We start from the raw sequence: 20,315 nt of genomic DNA, 5'->3' as shown, positions 1-20,315 counted from the left end.
AGGGATACAGGGTAGGGGGGTGAAGTGTCATCCCCCTTGCCCCACTCCCTTCTAGTGCCCCATCTTCTTAACACCTGGGCCTTGTGCCCCATTGACCTCATCCATTGTTACGCTACTGACTTTACTCCAGAGTTGGTGGTGTGACAAAGAGAACACTTGTTATCAAAGTGAACTTTTGGCACAATTTAATTGGAAACGTTGTCATTAGTTACATGGAGGCTAGGATTTCACCCCATACGTTAAAAAAACAAATGTACAGGGATTTTTTTTCTCACTTGAAGCACATGCACAGCATCCATTGATAATGAGGTCTACACTAGGCAGGTGGGGCTATTTGTCACAAAATTAATACATCAGCCAATGAGTGACTTTGTAAACTGCAGGGACACATATACCATAGCAGTTGATATGTCACTTCAAATTAATTTGGTGTAACAGTATTGCAAGATGATCTAGCATTATTATTTAGAACAATACATTGAACATACCCTCTTTTTTCTGTAGGAGCAGTACCAGTTTCTGTATAAAGCTATCCTCAGTCTTGTTAGCACAAGGCAAGAAGAAAATCCTTCTGCTTCTATGGACAGTAATGGCACAGCTTTACCTGATGGAAATGCAGCTGAAAGCTTAGAATCTTTGGTTTAACTAACTCAAAACACACACATGCATGCACATACATTCATATGTATACACGCACATGCACACACCACCGTTGTTGTTTTCTTTTTTATATTACACGGGGGAGGAGGGAGCTGCCCAATTATTATATAATCTGTTCATTTCCCTTGTTCAAGCAACCTTTATTTCTGTTGCATATGACTTTACTGCCGAACTTACACCATTAACAATGTGTGCCTTTTTTGGGAAGATTTCTTGTTACGTCCAGACTAACTTGATTGAATTTTACAGTGTTTCTAAGAACTGACTTGTGGTATGTTTTTTCAGTATTAGTTTCCAATTTGTCTGGCTTTACTTTTAACTTAAAAATTATCATATTTATAGATGTTAGAGAGTTCTCAATGACAAATAAAGGTCATGTTTTTAGTATCTGATTTACTTGCTGTATTTATAGCAATCCTTGCATTTGCTAGAAATATAACTTTTAATATAGTAGAATGTAAATAAAATTATGTTCTCTATAATATTCAGCATTTTAAGACTTCAGTAAACACTTAGACTAGTAAACTGATACTTACTGTAAATACTTCTATAGTGATTCCATGGACCAAATTTATATTTATAATTGTAGATTTTTATATTTTACTACTGAGTCAGTTTTCTAGTTCTGTGTAATTGCATTGTTATAATGATGTAGTTCAATATATGTTTTTATTTTAACAAAAGTCTTCTGATATATAATTGTGCATCTTAAGTGATTAATCTTCATATATCTGCATGTAATTTTAACTTTTTGTGGGGAATAGAAAAACATTTGTTTTGAAATGAGACTTTTTATGAGAATAACATCTGTACTTGGCATTGTTTTTACCTACGGCATTGCAAAAATAAATATAAATATTCCAATCTGTACTTAGAACGCTGCAACATACAGTAAACACTGCATTGTTAATACCCAAGATTTTATAAATTCTGCCACTTGCTCTCTTCTCTACTCTTCCACTTTTATAGCAGATCAGCTTCCTGTTTTACTAATTTACTCTCAGCTGATGGCTTCTCCCGTGGTTATGAATCATAGAATCATAGAAGTAGGGTCGGAAGGGACCTTGTAGATCTTCAAGTCCGACCCCCACACCTGGGTGGGAGAAAAACTGGGCTCAAATGATCCCAGCCAGGTAGGCATCAAGCCTCTTCTTAAAGATCCCCAGGGTAGGAGCCAGCACCACTTCCCTTGGAAGTTGGTTCCAGCTCCTAGCCACCCTAACTGTGAAGTAGTTCTTGCGGATGTCTAATCTAAACCTACTCTCCAATAATTTCTGTCCATTATTCCTTGTCATGCCAGGGGGCGCTAGGGGAAACAAGGTCTCTCCCAAACCCTGCTGGTCCCCCCTAGTGAGTTTATAGATAGTCACCAGGTCCCCCCTCAGCTTTCTCTTGTGAAGGCTGAACAGGTTTAGGTCCCGCAGTCTTGAATAGTTGAAAGATTCAAGGTCCCTAGTTACTTGCCCTTATCCATGATGGGTTTTGTACCATCTGCTTGTGCCTTTGCTCTCAGCTGCTCAATTCTTTGCTGTCTCTTAGGATCTAGAACCAGTAAGCATTAGCTAAGCTGGAAGTAATGTCAGTGTGGCCCTTTAACTATCTTTAAGCGTCTAGGAGCCTTTTAATTTGTACTGTAAGTCTAGATTGAAATTAGTCCCACAGTGTCCAGTAAAAATGAAAGATGCTGAAGTAGATCTAGTTTTAGTGAGGAACTTCTCAAGTAATGATAAACTTCTCACTTTGGTACAGTTGGTTTTAAATTTTAGGAAAAAACACAGTTTAATCCATGCCATGGCATCTACAGGGGAAAGGATTTAATTCCAGTAGAAAACTAAAGACAAGTGAAGAAAAATCTGCTTGGGCTTAGAGCTATTTGAATCATTGGAAGAGGCTTTTCTATACCTTATGTGAAGAGTGCCTGGCAACAAATAGGTAATAAAGAAAATTTCTAAGGTCACAGCAAACTCAGCATTCAGACCCCAGAGAAATAAAGGTACTAACACATTGACAGGCTGTATAACTTCAGAAGAAAATGATTTACTGGACTTTGTCTCCATCTTCCAGATTTATTGGCCAATCTTGGATCTAAACATTACCTCTTTCCTGCAACAAAAGGAAGTGTTTCCTTTTAGAAGTCACTAGGCATGTCTTCACGTGAAATTAATGCAACACAATAAACTCCGGCGCAATATGAGCCAGAGTTCATTGCTCCTGGGTACCACATTTACCCCTGGGACTGCAGCATATTGATCCAAGTCAGAGCAGTCCTGACTGGCAGGGGGTCCAGAGGGTCAGCCTGCAAGTCTGGGGCCACTCCAGCTCTGCTCAACTTACTGCAGAGGGGCTGGCTGAGGAACAAGGGTGCTCCAGAGTAGGGCTAGCCTTCGGGCAACCTCTGCACTGAAGCACCTTCATGCCCCAGCCAGCCCTGTCAGCATCAGCATGTGTGTTGCTGAACGCTAAAGAACACTGCCATACATAGTACTTGTGTTTACAAGTACTAACCTGCAGTGGAGTTAGTTTCCTGCAGCCTAATAGGGCCACGTGTGTAGATGCTGAGACTTTACTGCAGACCTAATTAGGCAGCTGCACAGTAAACAACTCATGTAGATGCACCCACTGTTATTCAGTCAGCTCCACCCAGCAGTGCAGGATTTCTCTAGGAGGAGAGGCAGAATGTTAAGTAGTGTATAAAAAGGTAGTATATAAAAAGATAAAGCCAACCTAATCTAGATTTAGGAAGATCTAAAATGTAAAGGAATGAAGCACCTACCATTCATGCTGAGCTAAGGCACAGTGAAACTGATGGCCTTTCTCGAGAGACAGACTAGCGCGTGGATTGCTAAAAGTGTGGCAGATTTATTCATGTTTCTATTTTTGTCCCCTACAAATGAAATTTCAAGTATGGGTGAACTAACGGGAATCAGTCAAACTAAGCCAATGCACAATTTGTCTTCTAAAATTGTGCCAATGTGTTCATTCAGTTAAATCCCCTTTTCCACTTGACCTCTTCTCCTTCTAGAGCTATGCAGACTGTGCCTCCTTAATTCAAAGGGTCAGCCATTGCATGAATAATTCATAAGGCAACAGCAGAGCTTGTTTTGTGAATCAAATTTATTCCCCACTAAGCTTACACAGTTCTCTTTCTCTCTTACTTGTCATATTTGTATGTTTGCTATTTCTAGGTAGGAAGCATAGCACTGTGAGATTCATTACATGTGAGTATGCAATGAAAATTACCTATGTGTAGTTTTAATCACCTGAATTACTGTGAGAGTTTCAATTTTGTTTCAAATCCTGTATTTGTACAAGTACTCATGGTTTAAATGGTATATTTTGTAATTAGACTATAAGAAAAAGTTACATATGTGCAGTACCTGCTGATTTCTACCAAATATATTTTTATTTATGATAGCAAACCTACATACATTGGATCTCTGAAACCTTTAGGTATTGAGTTGCAATTGAAAAAACAGTACTAAGTTCATTCTTAAATAGAAGACATAATCGTCCAAGGGGTGTGGGCATCTGCTTACTTACTATGTCTTGCCAAGGCACTGTCTTCCAGTGACATAAACTTCCAACTTTGCCCAACTGGTTCAACAGCACAGATATGGACTGCATGTTGGATAATTCCCCCATCTTCTGTTCCAGAAACATGGAATATACACAGACAAAATAATTTTTCTTTTCTTAATCCCTTGGGGTGCAAGTGCCAGGGAGGTTAATTTTGATCTTATGGCTGCTTCCTAACCCCATTTCCTAATCCTCTTACTTTATATTCCCTCTCTTCACTATAATATTGGCACACAGCAAGGGTATAAGTAATCTCAATGCTTTTGTCTGCTACTTCTCCAGCTTCTGCTCTAGAAAAATGCCTCATAGCCTTACACAAGTTCATGTTGTTGATTTTTTTTTCCTGTGACATGTATAAGTACTGATCTCACTTTTAAAATACCTCCATACAAACCCAACATTTTTTACAGCCCAATATGTTCTACTATATTGCTTATGTAAAAGCAGAAAGAAATGTTCCTTTGCCACCCCAACCCCTTGAACTAACTGTTCCTTTTAAAGTAAACTGATTGACAGACATTTTAAAATATAATCCAAGGAATCAAGTGTTGTGCCAAGATTTCTTCTATCGATTTTTTTGTAATCACATTCATCATCTTAGCATGCTGACAAGTTATTTCAAACATAAGTCCTTAGAATAATCTCTTTACTGACACATATTGGATCTAGAAAAAAATTAAGAATCATAAGAAATCTTCTATAAGCTTCAACTTGTGATGGATTACTGATTTTAATAAATGTGTTTCAGTTCCTAAATAGAGCTGGCAAGTAATTCTCAGACAAATGCCATATTCTAATTATTTTTTTTCTTGTAATCCAAGCTACAGACTCAAAAGACATATATAGTCGTCTTTGCAAACTGGGTCAAGTGTGGAAAATATGTTAATATACTGCAAATCTCCAAATAAGTCATAACAAACAATGTCAATTTAAGGCTTTTTAAAAAGTTATAACAAAGCTATGTATGTCAAGAAGTGATTAATGTCCCCTCTGCTAAGAGACAATTAAAAAGCAAACACTCTCTACCCCATACCCCTCCCAGTACTGTTCATCATCCACCAGCACCCAGTCCTTGAAAATAAAGCATCTGTTGTTGTGTTTTAACATCTGAGTAAAAGCTTTACATAAGTAGTTTGTGCATCACTTGCAACTGCTTTAAAGGTACAATAACCTATGATTTGCTCATCTGCCTCCTAGAACAGTGGTCTCCAAACTTTTTTGATTGCACACTCCTATCAGTAAAAAATTTTTGAGCACGCACCCCCAATATATGTATATTTACATAAATATAAATAGAAGTTCTAATATTTTCTTCCCGCACCCCAATGGATCATCATGTGCACCCCACTTTGGAGACCACTGCCCTAGAATACAAGTGGTGGTTTTAGCAATTAAACAATTACTTCAGTTATAGGAGGAAAAGGAAAGGTAGTGATGCCTGACACATGCTATTATTTACTCATGATTTTGCCAAACTTTAATCATTTGGGCTGAAACTTTCCATTCCAGGTGGGAATGTCATAACACTTTTATGAAGTCCTGTGTCCCCAGGCTTTAGAGCTACAGCTTGATTTTGGTGAGGAGAATGAAGCAGGGTTTGCTGTAATGTCAGGGATGTGCTTTATACCATCCCTATATGAAGTCCCCCAAATTTGTCATGGCATATGGCAGTAGAGATGTATTAGCATAGGACAGCATAAGTGCCTGACAGTTCTATCTGTATCACATGCAGTCTATCCTGAAGCATCCCAGACTGAAATGGACTTTCCTACCGTTTCTCACTCAGAAGTCAGAGGAGCTGCAATGGTACTGAGTGTAGGAACTGAGAGCAGGGAGACGGAGGAGGAGGAAGGCAGCTTAGAAGCATCAAGAATTGGGAGAGAAGGAAAGGAGCCAGAGGTAGAGAGGGGAATCAGAATGGGAGGTTGGCGTGATAGGTGGGTGGAGAGCCTAACATCCGGGATTTTGTCCCTAATGCTGGGCTCCCCACTTGCCAGATGTTCCAAGGTTGCCCCAGGCAGTTGCAGTCTGTGATGCTGTGCTTCATGTGGTATCCTTTCAACTTGCCAACATGTGAAGAGCCCATCAGTGGTCCAGCCCTGTCTGACACTGAAAACCATGTGGTTCATCTCCATGCAGAGATGAACCATGCAGCTGTCAGGAAGGTCTCCCTTCACTCTGGTACCTAAGGCACCACAGCAACTAAAACTCCCTTGTCTCTTGTCTCCAGCTACCTAGAGCATGTGCACCTTGGGGCCAGGACTGTCCCCACACCACCCCAAAGTAACTGGTGAACTTAAAGACCCATGATGCAGCCTGCATTGAGATTCATGGTAAGGCTTTTCCTTGATACATACTCAATTTAAAGTGAGATGGAAACCAGTCACAAAAAAGTTCCACAGATTGTTTTGTTGTGCCACTAATTGCCTGAACACATGGCAGTTTTATTCTTCATGGCATAATCAACATACATCGTAAGTGTAAAATCTTCCAGGGGCCATAGACTTAGAATACCAAATGGATGCATCTAGAGCACTACTTTGCAGTCCAAAATGGAGAAGCCAGATGAACTATTGAATTGGCTACAGCAGAGCCAATCTGGGCCACTGTTTGAAACTTGGACACATTGGATATTTAGGTACCAGAATAATCAGTCTGGCCTGCACCCTTAATCGGCACCAAGTTACTGGAACTGGGACAGTCCTGGACATTCCTAGAAGCAGCACTCCACCCACCTGGAAAACTTTAAAGTCAAACAGGGCAGGACCACGGCAGTTTAGGCAGCAGCTGAACGGAAGTTCTTGCTGCCTTGCCATCTAAATTCTGCTTTAGGCATCTACAAGTCCTTTATTAGATCTAGCTCTAGCTGCCCAGCTCCAGGAGAAGGTTTAGGGTTCTGCACACCCCTAATGGAGGGAGGCATTTCTCTGTAACCCAAAGGAAGGCAACTAAGTCTACTAATCCCTCTTCTTAGCTTTTCCTAACAGCTAGGTTAGCTGACTTCCTGATCAGTCAGAAGGAAGGTAGAGATGTACCTTGTATAAACTAGAGATTAACCAAGGCAGAGATGCATAAGCTTTCATGAGCAAGAACTCACTTCATCAGATGCTATGAAAAGTTATGTAGAGGGCAGACTATCAAATAGAGTCATTTGAACAGAAAAGGTGGAAGGGGTGGCAATGCTGAGAGAAGCACAGGGATCAAAACAACTAACCCAGGTAACGGGCCAATAATCCATAGCCCCTGTTTAGACCATACTTAATACAATCCAGTCTAAGGATGGTTTCTTATTCCTCAGTTTCACATGCAAGTTGACTCTCACTGTATAAGAACAGGTCCTGTGGAGCTAGAAAGGTTAGTGTTCTGGCACAGGTTTGTGCGCATTTTGGACTTGATGTCAGATTGCTTTCCTCTCATCAGTGTCCTGCTCACATAGGGATTGCCCAGTCTGTCCAAAGGAGGCAGCAGAGGGACACTGCAGGTGATGGTGAAGAAGATAGTAGAGGAGCCAGTGAATGAACCTGAGCTGTTATAGTCTATGTTATTTGAACCAGTGATGATGTGGTCTGTGAGGTATTGCTGAGGGGGCACAGCTTTGGGTCTATTGCAAGTCTTGATGCTTCGATGAGAATAAGAGTTAGGTAGCCTGCTGCTTGAGAGATACCGTTTGAGGTTGTGGGAGCTGACTACAAGCCAGGACAAGTTTGTCCCCCCATGGCCACCTTGAGATGGTCGTCATTTTCCAGGACGGGATTGGAGGTAGTGCTGTGTCAAGCTGGGGGCTAAGTGACAACCAGAAGCAGTCTGTTGGTCTTATCTTGGGGTTGGTATTGGAGCGGGGTCTGTGACTGTTTCTTTTGGAGACAGGTGGCTACAGGTTTGGGCTTGTATTGTATGCATAGGAATCCCTGCTCCAGATCTTGCATCCCAGTCAGTGGGACCACCTGTTTATTGTGCTAGCTTGTAGCTTCTGTGTCTAACTGGTCCCATGTGATAAATAGGGAGCCCTGAGGCCTGCCCTGAATGTTTGTTAGGATTTCTATTATAGAGCTAGAGGCCCCCAAAAAGTGGTGAGATGTCCAAATCCTTTTCTGGAATAGCACATGTATTCCACACCTTGGTCGCTCCATATCCATGACTGCCCCTATGACACCAGGGGTAGGTAGGGGGTGTTCCTGAATTGATCACAGTATCATATCCATGCCTAAGATCACTGGAGCAGAAAAAGGAGGCATAGCAGGGAAATTAATTAAGTTTTTAAGAAAGAAAAAACAAAACCGCTGAGCCTCCACACTAAGACAGAGTGCATTACTCTGCTCTCCCTGAACCCTGCTCTCCACAGAGGGGGGGTTTTTTGTACTAGTAGGATGATTTCAATTAAGTGGATGGCATTTTTCATACTAAAATCATGGGACTGGTGCAAGCTCTAGTGTGGTCACAGTTGTAACAACATAGCTTGTCCTCCTCTTATGGAAATCTGTTACCTTGCCTCGCAGCTCGAGGTAGGGAGGGAGGTAGCAGTGAGGAATATACTGCTGTATCTGTACGAGTTTAGTTAACCCACTGTCATTACTGTGTGTGGCCCAGGCAACTGCAACAGAGCAGAACGAGCCCCAAGTAAGTACAGCGAGGAGTGTAAAGTGGGTGTTGATGATAGTTGTTGTAACAGAGATGTGAAAAAAAATTATCAGGAGGCCTGAAAAAGGAGTGTATCCTCAACATTGCCTGCCAGCTCCAGAGAGGCAGAGCTAAGACTGTGTAGTGATATGGAGGAGACTTTACCCCATAATGGCATACTTGTATTACACTCAGTAGCTGGTCAATGTATAGATGCTAGCAAAGCCCTGACACGACCAGGATCAGAGTGTCATGCCCCTTACCTGTATGTATGTACAGTTCCATTGTACTTTCATTGGAGAGCCAGTCGACCACCCCGTAACTGAGCCATATAACACTTCTATTCATTTCAGTGTGTTGCACTCTGGATCCTGGACTAGAGAAGAAGCATTTGGCTATCCTTTTATTCCAGTGGAGATGTTTAGCATGTAGTAAGGTGCTTCCCTCTGCTTAGAATACTACTTCCCGCTGGTAGCATAATGCATGCATGACTCAGTAGGACGTCTGACCCAAGCCAATAGATAGCTATATGCATGGATGGGAGAATGAAGCAAAGCACTTGACCATGATATGGGCAACCTGAGTGCTAGGGCTTGAACTCATCTTCCTTATGTCCAGTGTCCTTAACCCCCTAAGCTAGGACTACCTTTTGTGCCCCTCTTTTTGAAGTTGGCACACTGGATAACCAAGAGGGGGAAAAAAACCATGGGGGGAGGCCACCAGGAAGAAAGGAGTCTTCATTTGTAGCTCAGGGTGACTGCTGCTGCCTTGGAAGAGAAGGGAACTTAGGTCTGCCACCCCCTCTCCCAAGGAGAGACAACCAGGGAGAACTATACTGTGGTTGCTCAGGGCTGCAGGGGGGCGGTCAGGAAGGCCAAGGCAGAGATGGAACTGGGACTAGCTACCCAGATCAAGGACAACAAGAAGTCATTTTTTAATGCATAGGGGACAAAAAGAAGGTCTGGGTAACATGGGGCCCCTGCAAGACACGCTAGGAAATTTGGTTATCACACCAGATGACAAAGCTAACCTATTTGACGACTCCTTTGCCTCCATTTTTCCTGAGCAGGGACCAGATCAGCCCCGCCATTAGGCCCCCCTCATGCCAAGAGTCAGTGAGGATCTAGTCAGGGAAGTTCTGGCAGGACTGGATGTATTTAAATCATCTGGTCCAGATGATCTCCACCCCAGGGTGCTGAGGGAATTAGCTGAGGTCATTGCAGGACCCCTGGCACAGCTTTACGAGCACTCATGATGTCCTGGTGTGGTGCCACAGGACTGGAAAAGGGTCAATGTGGTTCCCATCTTCAAAAAAGGGAGGAAGGAAGACCCAGGAAACTATAGGCCAGTTTGTCTTACCTCGATCCTGGGCAAGCTTGTTGAGAGAATTATTCTGGCACATGTCCACGAAGGGCCAGCAAGGGAAATTATGCTTAGGAGCAATCAACACGGGTTCATTAGAGGCAGGTCCTGTCAGACCAACCTGGTGGCCTTCTGTGACCAGGTCACAAAATCTTTAGCTGCAGGGGTAGCAGTGGACGTAGTCTTTCTGGACTTTCGGAAGACCTTTGACACTGTCTCTCACCCCGTTCTCATTAAAAAAACTGGGGGACTGTGGTGTTGACACCTACAAGTCAAATGGGTCGCCAACTGGCTGGAGGAGTCATTTTCGACCTGGAGGGATGTGGGCAGTGGGGTCTCCCAGGGCTCAGTCCTCAGGCCCGCACTGTTCAACATCTTCATCAGTGACTTGGACGAGGGGGTAAAAAGCACCCTGTTCAAATTTGCTGATGACACTAAGATGTGGGGGGATGTGGGCATGCTAGAAGGGAGGAATGGGATGCAATTGGACCTAGACAGGTTACAGGGGTGGGTGGACGAGAATAGGATGGGATTCAACACCGACAAGTGCAAGGTGATGCACCTGGGGAGGAAGAACCAGCACCGTACCTACAGGCTGGGGAACTCCCTTCTCATCAGTGCAGAGGCAGAAAAGGATCTTGGAGTCATCATTGATGCCAAGATGAACATGGGCCAGCAGTGTGGGGATGCAGTCAGGAAGGCCTTGTCATGCATCCACAGATGCATCTTGAGCAGGTCCAAGGAGGTGATCCTCCTCCTCTATGCAACACTGGTCAGGCCGCAATTGGAGTACTGCATCCAGTTCTGGGCGCCGCACTTCAAGGGGATGTGGACAACATGGAGAGGGTCCAGAGGAGGGCCACTCGCATGATCAGGGGGCAGCAGGGCAGGTCCTATGAGGAGAGGCTACAGGACCTGAACCTGTTCAGCCTCCACAAGAGAAGGCCTACATCAATGCAAGTGGGAGGGGACTGGCTTGCAGTGCACAGCAGGATCTGAAACCAATCCTTAGTGTTCCTATGCCACCCTGCTAGGTAGGCTGGATGTGGTGAGGTGTAATAGGGGATTTCAGGAGAGATTGGAGACTAAAAAGAATAAGTTGGTCCCCCTAAGGCAAGGTAAGCTAAAGCAGCGGAGACTGGACAGTGCTGAGAGGTGTCTGTGTGGAATTTCTTTTTCTCTAAAAGTCAAAGGTTTTTGAGGTTTGCTGCCTCAGAAGATAGCACCTCTTCCCCCGCTTCCCCCTTGGGCAGCACAGGCACACCACACTCCCTGTTAGGAAGTCTGGGTCACGTCTTTCCTGCATAAAATAGTACTGTAAGAAGGACAGTCCCTAAAGTGTTTTGGGGCAATGCCAAAAGCACTCCAACCTCAACTTGTAAGATGGTGGTGGGCCAAGGGCAGACGGTGGAAAAACTGCAAGGGGCCCATTCTTTGTTGGGTGCAGTGCAGCCCTGGCCTTTTCCCCACAACCCATGCAGGAGTGCACCTCCACCCACAGCCAGCAACAAATTGGTCTGCAGAGCCTCAGCCTTCAATGCAACTGCTTGCAGCCTCTGTGTCACCTTCTGCAAGCAGCCTGGGCTCTGTGGCTCATGGCTGGGCCAGCTGGGAGGCTGCAAGCCACCGTACTAAGGTCTGCAGAGCCCAAGCCTGGCTCATTGCTGGCAGCAGGTGCATGCATGCCTCAGGGCAGCTTGCAGGCAAGCTGCAAGATACCCGCCCCTTGCTGGGGTACAGCAACCCCAGTCCCTTCCTTGCTGTCTGCCCAACAAGTACCTGCTGCCAGCAATGAGCCAAGCATGAAGGAGAGCAGCCAAGATGGTAACTACCCCCTCTCCCCTTGGCCGCTGATTGGCCAAGATCACTGCCTTTTGTGCAGCCCTGCCCCTTGGTGAGGGGCAGAGCCACATGAAGGGCAGCCCTCTCTGCCAGTCAATGGCAAGGGGCTTACCCCTTTTCCCCCACTTGGCAAGCTGTGAGGCCAGGCTAAAACGGGGAACTAGCATTTTATTTTTAGTAAGCTTTTTTTCCAGTGGTTGCATGCGAAATCATGGGGAACACCAGTTTTCACTGTTTCCAACCTAGTCATAGGCAGTAGCCACATTCCTTTTACCCAGACTAGGCAAATCAAGTTTTTTAATCTCTTTGAACAACAGACTATTCCCCTGACCATCCTAGCAAGCCCTGTTCCAGCTTGTCTTTCTAGAACATGGATAACCAGACTCCAGAGGTCTCACCGTGCTTTATACTACGGTATCAGTACTTCTCTGTACACCTTGCTTGATGCATTCTAGGATCACGTTTGCCTTTTTCATGGCTACATCACATTCACAGGTCATAGCCAGATAGAAACAACAGAAGAGGAGAAAGTCCTAAGTGACAAGCCCCCAGGTTACAGCAAAAAAATTCTTATTAGCTCTTACATGCATGACTGCCTGTTGTACTATTTTCATCCATTTCTATTACTTCAGTCCTTGACATCATCAAATTATTCCTGTATAACAGTCCAGTCCTCTTTCATGTTGATGCTTCCTCCCAATTTCTGTCATAATCAAGTTGCATTAGTATATTCCTACCTTTTAATGCCACTGTCACTAATGAAAATATACAATAAGATTAGTTCCTAAAACTGACTTTTGAAAACCTCCAGTAGTAACCTCCCTCCTTTCAGTACACCCCCTACTGTCTCTCAATTCCTTATGTATCTTATATTTTTATTAATTCCCAATCTTCCCTAGTTTAATTATTTCCATACCTGGCACCACACCAAATGCTTTACCAAGTAGATCAGATCTATTGCACTTCCCTTGTTTTAAAATAAACGCACAAAAACAGTTATCTTTCCAAGCAAAAAATATCAGGTTAATATAACATGTTTATCTTTAATCATTAATGTATAAAGTAGTCATTGGGTCAGGAAGCGAAAAAAAGTGAGAGTGTCTCTAGAAGTTGGTTGTTAGCACACTGCACAGGAAAAGCCAGGTTTCAAGATATGTTATAACATAAAATCTGTATTATACAAACAGCTGCAACAAAAGAGACGTAGGCTCAACCTTGAATATCCTACAGACCAGTGGAGAAACAAGTCTGGAAGATGGGAAGATCTAGGTTCAATTCCCTGCTCTTAATGAGACAAAGCAAGGATCTGAAACTAGTCTCTCTCACTCCATTGCCTGATTAGATACAGGGGGGGAGACACCTCACTATCATTGCTTTTTGGAGGTAGGGTTAAGGCATGCTCTGAACTCATCTATTTGATAAGGGCCCACAGGCTAAATTGATGGAAGAATGTCTAGCTTGTGAATTCCACTCGAGTTTAGGTATGAGCTAGGTGTCTAGCTCTTAGGTGGCTGTTTTTCTGTGCATACCCTGCAATGACACCTTAAGTGCTAAGGGCCTTAGGTGCCCAAAGGGATAGCAGCAGGGTTCTATGAATGCCAGTTACCAGATTCCTAAAGGGAAATTAGACACCTAGGTCCTCCTTGTAAATCTAAACCTAAATATAAACTCAAATATTTATTAGAGTATGTGAAACATTACAGCAGAAGCAGCTGGCCTCTAATAAGCTCCAATGTGGAGAAACCCATCTTATACACCAAAATAATGTAAATCTCAGAAAGTATATAGAAAAAAATAAATCATTTCCATCCCCCTGCATTTAAAACACATTAACATAGAAATAAGCCACAACAACATACATTTTTGTGGGTTTATTTTTTCAAGCTGCTGTTGCAGGATGCAATTTTCAGTGCTTTCTTTAAAAGGAAGACTTTAGTCTTCCTGAAGAAAACATCAGTGGCATATTTGCTTTTAAAAAACTTCAGTGTAGCAAACAAAAGCAACATTTCTTACACACAGACTTCAAAAAGTGCAGAGGTATTTGTAAGAAGAAAACATTAAAGCCATTCCTTCTCTCTTGTTCATAAGTTAGATTATAACCAAATTCAGTTCCATTCTATTAGTGCATTATCCTTCAGCCTTGGGGGCGCCATTGGGAGTAAGAGGGTAGAGGAACCAGCAGGTTTCCAGAACAGATGGAGAACAGCAGGGGAGAAAAGGGCAGCTTTTGGACAGCTGCACAGGCTGATACTGGTCCGCTGGCTAAGTACAGACAGTCAAAAAGCCTGAGGCTGAATCAGTTCAATCTTCGCAGGTTAGTCTACACCAAGGGTGGGAAAATGCATCTCATGGGCTGGACGTGGCCTGCTAGGCCATTCTATCTGGCCCGCAGGGCCCCTAAAAAATTTAGTAAATTAATATTTATCTGCCCCTAGGCTGCCTGTCATGTGGCCCTTGATGGCTTGCCAAAACTCAGTAAGCGGCCCTCTGCCCAAAATAATTGCCCACTCATGGTGTAAACTGTATAGATTGAATGAATATGCATGTGAACAGACATTCATTCAGTTTTGATACCAGAAATGCAGCCACATGCCTGCAATGACATAGGTCTGATCCCAGGGGGTGCTAGAGCATGCCTCCCTGCTTGGCGGAAGCAGACAGCTTGAGCCAACACTAACCCACCCACCTTGAGAGGGAGGTTTGCAGGAAAGGTGCAAAGTATCCCGGGATGCTGGGGGACTGAGAGTTAATTTGAATCTGGAGGGGATCTGGGACAGAAGTTAAATAAATTATTTATCAATTAAGTCTGATACTACATCCCTCCAGGTTTATCTTAAACCAATTTTAGCCATTTTGAAAGCAGTTATGTGCACTGAACTTCTGTTGTGTTACAGATTTGAACTGGCTTCCAATTACTTATATTGGTTTATGTGTAATTTCTGTCCCTTCCTCCTGATGCCAGTGGGAGAACTACCTGACTAATGTCCTGGATGGAGATTTTCAAAAGGTTTTAAGTGGTGGAACAACAAGAGGAAAGAAAAGATAAATATAAGACCAGAATAACAAATCAGTATGTCCTAGATTTAAACCTCTAGGCCTGCAGTATCTTGAGGTCCTTATACCACACCTCCTGTTTATTTTAAACCTTTCCAGCCCACTGAAGTGGAAAGAGTAATCTATAGTAAACACACTCAGGAGCTTTTCCAAGTGATATTTCTGACAGCTTTATATTTACATCCCAAATGCTCTCACTAACCCCAAATATAGAACTAAATGCCACTGAGCTCTAAAACTAAAAAGCAAAATATACTTGTTAATATTGCAGCATATCAGAACAGCCTTCTATTCTGCAATTGGAAACACTGGTTGTTTTTGTTTGTTTTTTTGGGGGGAAGTGGTGTTTTTGTTTTGTTTTTGTTTTTTTGGGGGGGGGGGGTAGGAACTAAAAAAACCTTTCCCAACTAATTGTTACACTGATTCCAGGTCCAGAGAGACACATTTGGCAGATACAAATACATTTTCAACTTAAAGGCATTTCAAGATTACACAGGAATTGATTTTACAAGTGCACTAATACATCTAAAGCTATTACATAATTTCTCACATACAACATACACACCTCCACCAAAATCAGCCCCTAACACTGGAGTGCATGTATTAAGCAGGAAAGCCAATTTTTATGCCTAGGAGAGAAGGACTCTGCTTCTCAACAGTGCAGCAGCTGTGGTATTAGTGTTCAGGCAGCTAAAGGAGTAAATTGACTTAATGGCTTACTGTTCTCCACTCCATAAGTATTAATGATCCCTCTCCTTTTTAATGGTCTTGATGTTCCACTAATCAAGCTCAAGTTTCTTAGGGAAATTTTGCTGTCTGCCAGCTGCTCTTGATCTCTCTCCTCCTATTTCACAGCCTAAGCAGGAACAGGAGGGTAAAACAGATGAAAATTAGGCTCTGTCCCCTGTTCATGCAGCCATAAAGCTGGAACTGTTTTTTTAATTCGTTCTCCCTTTCAAAAACATGATGTATATTATATTTTGGAGCATGTTATATGCAGGAAAATATGGTGCATCTATCGTACTGCCTTGAAACGTACAAAAATATTGTTGCCCATTTTCTTTACATCGACATTCTCTTTTAATAAGATGTATATTTAAATATATGGATGTGTGTATCAAAGTAATAACCAGATGCAAAAGTATAAATGATTTAAATGACAAGAATGATTAAGCATAATAAATTACTTACTGGACCGACTTATTCTTGTCATATGAATAGCCTCATAAGACAATACACACTATGTTTTCTTTTCAACTGAGGTCTGTCCTTTTGGTAACAAAAGTCCCATGTTCTAAGCATATGCTTTCTGTTTAAACACAAAACCGTCCTTAGATATTTAATTAATTAGCAAAGTGCTTAATGACAATAAAATGTTAGTAAGTATTAAATGCGTATGTTGTATGCATAATAGTTCCTTGCTATATATGTTGATGTCAAATGATTTTTGGCACTTTACGATGCATGGGTTTTTTTTTAAAAAACATTAACTAGCCCTAATAGGCAAACAACCCCTATTCCAAAAGCACAAAAAAAAATGATACAATTTACGCATCTAACTACTTAGAATGTGCTCAACAGAATCAGATAGGTAGTTTTATAAATGGCATCATTTGTGTCTTGGACTGTAGGCACAACCATTAATGGGCCCATAACTGAAGGCCAAATAGACTCCTTTACAAAAATAAAATCAAGGTCAATCTGTTATATTCAGTTATTGTCTGATAACGCTTTGGGTTCTATATACAATGCCTTCTGATCTAATACGCTCAAGTACTGGTCCATAGATATTCTTCGTTAATGGAATTACCATGCCCTTGGCATCAATTTCACCTGAAATATAAATAAAGAGAATATTACAGAGAAATGTACAAGTATCAAGCTCAGCTGACTAGTTAGTACTGATACTCTGCAGAGGTGGAAGAAAAGTCAAGACCCACAGAAACAGGAACTTGTCATATGTACCTTCATAAACATTTTGAATGGATTCAACAAAAATACGGAGAAGTCTTTTAAAACAAAAGTGAAAGGTGAAGGCAGATGATAAGATTTTTTTTCACTTCTGCTTAGCCAGTAAAGAAGCAGAGACCCAAAATATCCAGAGGTCTAAATGACTTACCAATGAGTCATTTTTTCATTAAATATGGCTACAAGAAGAGAGAATGTGCTTATTTACACATAAGGCTAATTGGTTAATATTATTCCAAGTGGGAATTCTAATTGATTCTGATGGTGAGTAGTAGAGCATCTAACTTATTGAAATACTGCAAGATAGAATCTCTTTCTGAATGTAGCAGGAGTTAATTTACCATGTCAAAGACCTCTGAGAACTAGCACAGTGGTGCCCAACCTTTTCAGCCCACAGGCCAAGATGAGTGGTCCCAGGTTCATCCATGGGTCAGATCCCATCTGTGAGGCCCAACACAGCTTCATGAGGCCAGGCCATTTCATTGAACTTGTGTCAGGCCCTGGCTCAATCCAGCCATGTGGGGGTGGGGTCTGACTCCTCTGTGTAGGGCTGACCCAGCCAGGACTGATCTAGCCCTGTGGGGCTTGGAAATTTGTCAGCAGCAGAGCAATGGCAATTAAGTCCTACCACCCCCATCCCACCTAGCCCAGCAAATTTCTGGATCCATGGGAAGACCTATGGGCCAGATTACATGGCTCTGTAGGCCAGATCTAGCCCATGGGTCAGGGTTTGAGCACCCCTGTGCTAGCAAAATAATCAGTAATCTTTAAGAATAGTTAGCATTTGACAAGTGAGCTGAAAGCTCAGCATGCAGGGTGGAATACAGTTACAAAAGTCAACCAAAAACAAACTGTATAGCTAGAATTCTGTTTTAGTTATGCAACTAGAGATAATGGAATAGGGAAAGCATGAATGTGTAATGAAAATGGTGACCCCTGTTGAAGCAAGAAATAGTCTGCTTTATCCAAGCGGAATGCAAGCGTTCCCTCAAGAAATGAACTCTCAGTACTGAAGACGATGGTAGATATTTAGAACTTCTGCTTGATGCAAGCAGCCCCTCTCACAGAATAGATCTATTGTAGCCTTACAATCAACTTCCCAAACAGTGAGAAAGCAGACTAAGTTCAAACACAAGACTCTGTTAAGCAGGGATCGGTGTTCAGACAGAGAACTATTATGGAATAGTTACGGAACTTTAAAATTCACATTTGAGCTTATTTTGCAGTAGCTTCCAAGTGTAGGCAAGCTGTAAGAAGTCTCTGTTCTCCAACTTTAGTTACTTTTTTATTTCCCTTTCCTAAGGATTTGCAGAAGACATATAAGTGAACTTTTTAGCATCCTTACAGACTATCCATAGCAGAATTGGCAAACCCAGTTCACTCCTGCCAATATGTTAACCCTAAATCCCTATCACCCAATTTTATTTCTAAATACTAATTAATACTCCAGAAGACATTTCTGGGGGATAAATCTAAACTTCCCACAAAACACTCTCCCTAGGCTAAATTCTGAATACATAAAACTGAAGTAACTAATAAGGCCTGTGGCCTCTTTAAATCAATCACTGGAATTTCTCTTGGTTTACAAAATTAGACAACAAAATATAGGAGTAGGGGAGAGCTAAAATGACATAGGAGTTCACTTGTAATCTACAATTTATATATTTTAACAGTGTTTGGAAACCCCCGTGCAGAAGATTCTCTATAGGTGACAATCATTCACAACTAGGGGTGCACCAATAGAGATTTTTGGGGCTGATACCGATAGCCGATATTTAAGGAGGCATATCAGCCGATACCAATCCAATACAGATGTCTCCAGGTAGCAAGTCTGGTACGGTGGAAGAAAAGGGAGGAGGGGAGGGGCATGGGAGGACAGATCAACTCCCCCATGGTGAGGGACAGGGCGGAGGCAGGCGCTGCCTGGGGGGGTGGAGGTGGTGCAGTTCATGGGATGGGGCGGCTCCAGCCATTGCTTGCACCCCAGTAGGGTGGGGGGGATGTGTGCCCTCGGATCTGCAGTATGCGCTGCAGCTACGGCATGGAGCCGGACCCAGTGCTGCACAGGGCTTTTCTTGCCGGGGTGGGCTCAGAGCAGGCTCCGGTGGTGCTGGAGGGAGGCTGCAGCCACCCCAAATTTTACTGCAGCTCCACTCCCAGCCCAGCACCACCACAGCTTTTCCCTGTGCTTGGGTGGAAGTGGGGCATTGAGCTAGGCGGTGGTACAGCGCTGGGAGCAGTGCTCCAGCAAAATCTGGGGTGGCTGCAGCCTCTTCCCAGTGCTGCCAGAGCCACTCCAAGCCCAGACCCTGGTGAGAAGAGCCACACAGCACCAGCTCTGACTCAACCCCACAGCTGCCTCCCACCCCACACCACACAGAACCAGGGGGACATGCCCCCCAGACCTCCTGGGGTACAAGCAACAGTGGGAGCTCTCCCCACCCCATGAGCCACGCCTCTTTCCCGTGCCCTCCCCCACCCCTGGCTGGGCAAAGCCTGCCCCTGCCCCTTCCTTCACAGCAGGGGTGTTGATCTGCCCCCCTCACACCTCTTCCCTCCCTCTCCCCTTCCCCTTCCAACTTACCAGCTGAAGGCAGCTCTCCACACCGCCAACTCTGCGCTGTGCTGCACTGCAGCTGCATGCAATACGGGCATTAATCAGCCAAATTATTGGCCCCATAGAGCCGATATCCAATATAGACAATTTTCTTCATATTGGTACTAATCTGATATCGGACCAATGTATTGGCGCACCTCTATTCACAATTGCCACTAAAATTACTGTAGCAAAGCTTAGATGTAAAAAAAAAAAAATCAGTATGACAAAATGCCTCTATTATAGACTTTTCTAAAGGGTGTTTTTACAAAACGGCATGTATACTTCTTAGAAAAAAAGTTTACCTGTCATTACTTAAAACAATAATTGCATAGATATAATTTAATTCAAACGGAAAGGAAGGTACTTACCATTCAGAACCATTTTAGCAGCAATAGCAGTGGGATACCCCACAGTTTTAGCCATTGCAGAATATCCTTTATCATCACCATAGACCACCAGATCAATTAATTTGTCTTCAAAATGTCCAGATGGATGCCTGAGACCTATTTCATTTCTCATAACAATCATATCTCGCTCTCCAGCACCTAAAAGCAGCAAGACAGACCGGCATTACTAATTTTATTTATATTGTTGCAATACTGACATCAGGAGCCTAGTGTATTAGTCATACATAAAA

At 43.0% G+C, this 20,315-nt stretch overlaps 2 protein-coding genes across 7 annotated transcripts in view; one reads left to right on the top strand and one right to left on the bottom strand.

Moving 5' to 3' along the window:
- Positions 1-16,311, top strand: part of PTPRZ1 (protein tyrosine phosphatase receptor type Z1) — a 304,343-nt gene extending 288,032 nt beyond the window's left edge. For all 4 annotated transcript variants that reach the window (XM_090042193.1, XM_090042195.1, XM_090042194.1 and 1 more), the window contains one exon: positions 505-16,311. In XM_090042193.1, coding sequence (XP_089898319.1) covers positions 505-645 — 141 coding nt within the window. In that variant the 3' untranslated portion in view covers positions 646-16,311. The remainder of the gene's footprint in view (positions 1-504) is intronic.
- AASS (aminoadipate-semialdehyde synthase) overlaps positions 15,485-20,315 on the bottom strand; it is a 45,023-nt gene continuing 40,192 nt past the window's right edge. For all 3 annotated transcript variants that reach the window (XM_090042196.1, XM_090042199.1, XM_090042198.1), the window contains 2 exons: positions 20,047-20,223; positions 15,485-16,944 (listed from right to left, as the gene is read on the bottom strand). In XM_090042196.1, the coding sequence (XP_089898322.1) occupies positions 16,826-16,944; positions 20,047-20,223 (296 nt within the window). In that variant the 3' untranslated portion in view covers positions 15,485-16,825. The remainder of the gene's footprint in view (positions 16,945-20,046; positions 20,224-20,315) is intronic.

This window comes from Crocodylus siamensis, chromosome 4 (assembly GCF_052110815.1).
Source record: "Crocodylus siamensis isolate JL-2025a chromosome 4, ASM5211081v1, whole genome shotgun sequence".
Taxonomy (NCBI): domain Eukaryota; kingdom Metazoa; phylum Chordata; order Crocodylia; family Crocodylidae; genus Crocodylus; species Crocodylus siamensis.
The sequence above is the reverse complement of the archived record's forward strand: the minus strand, read 5'-3'. Positions and strand labels throughout refer to the sequence as shown.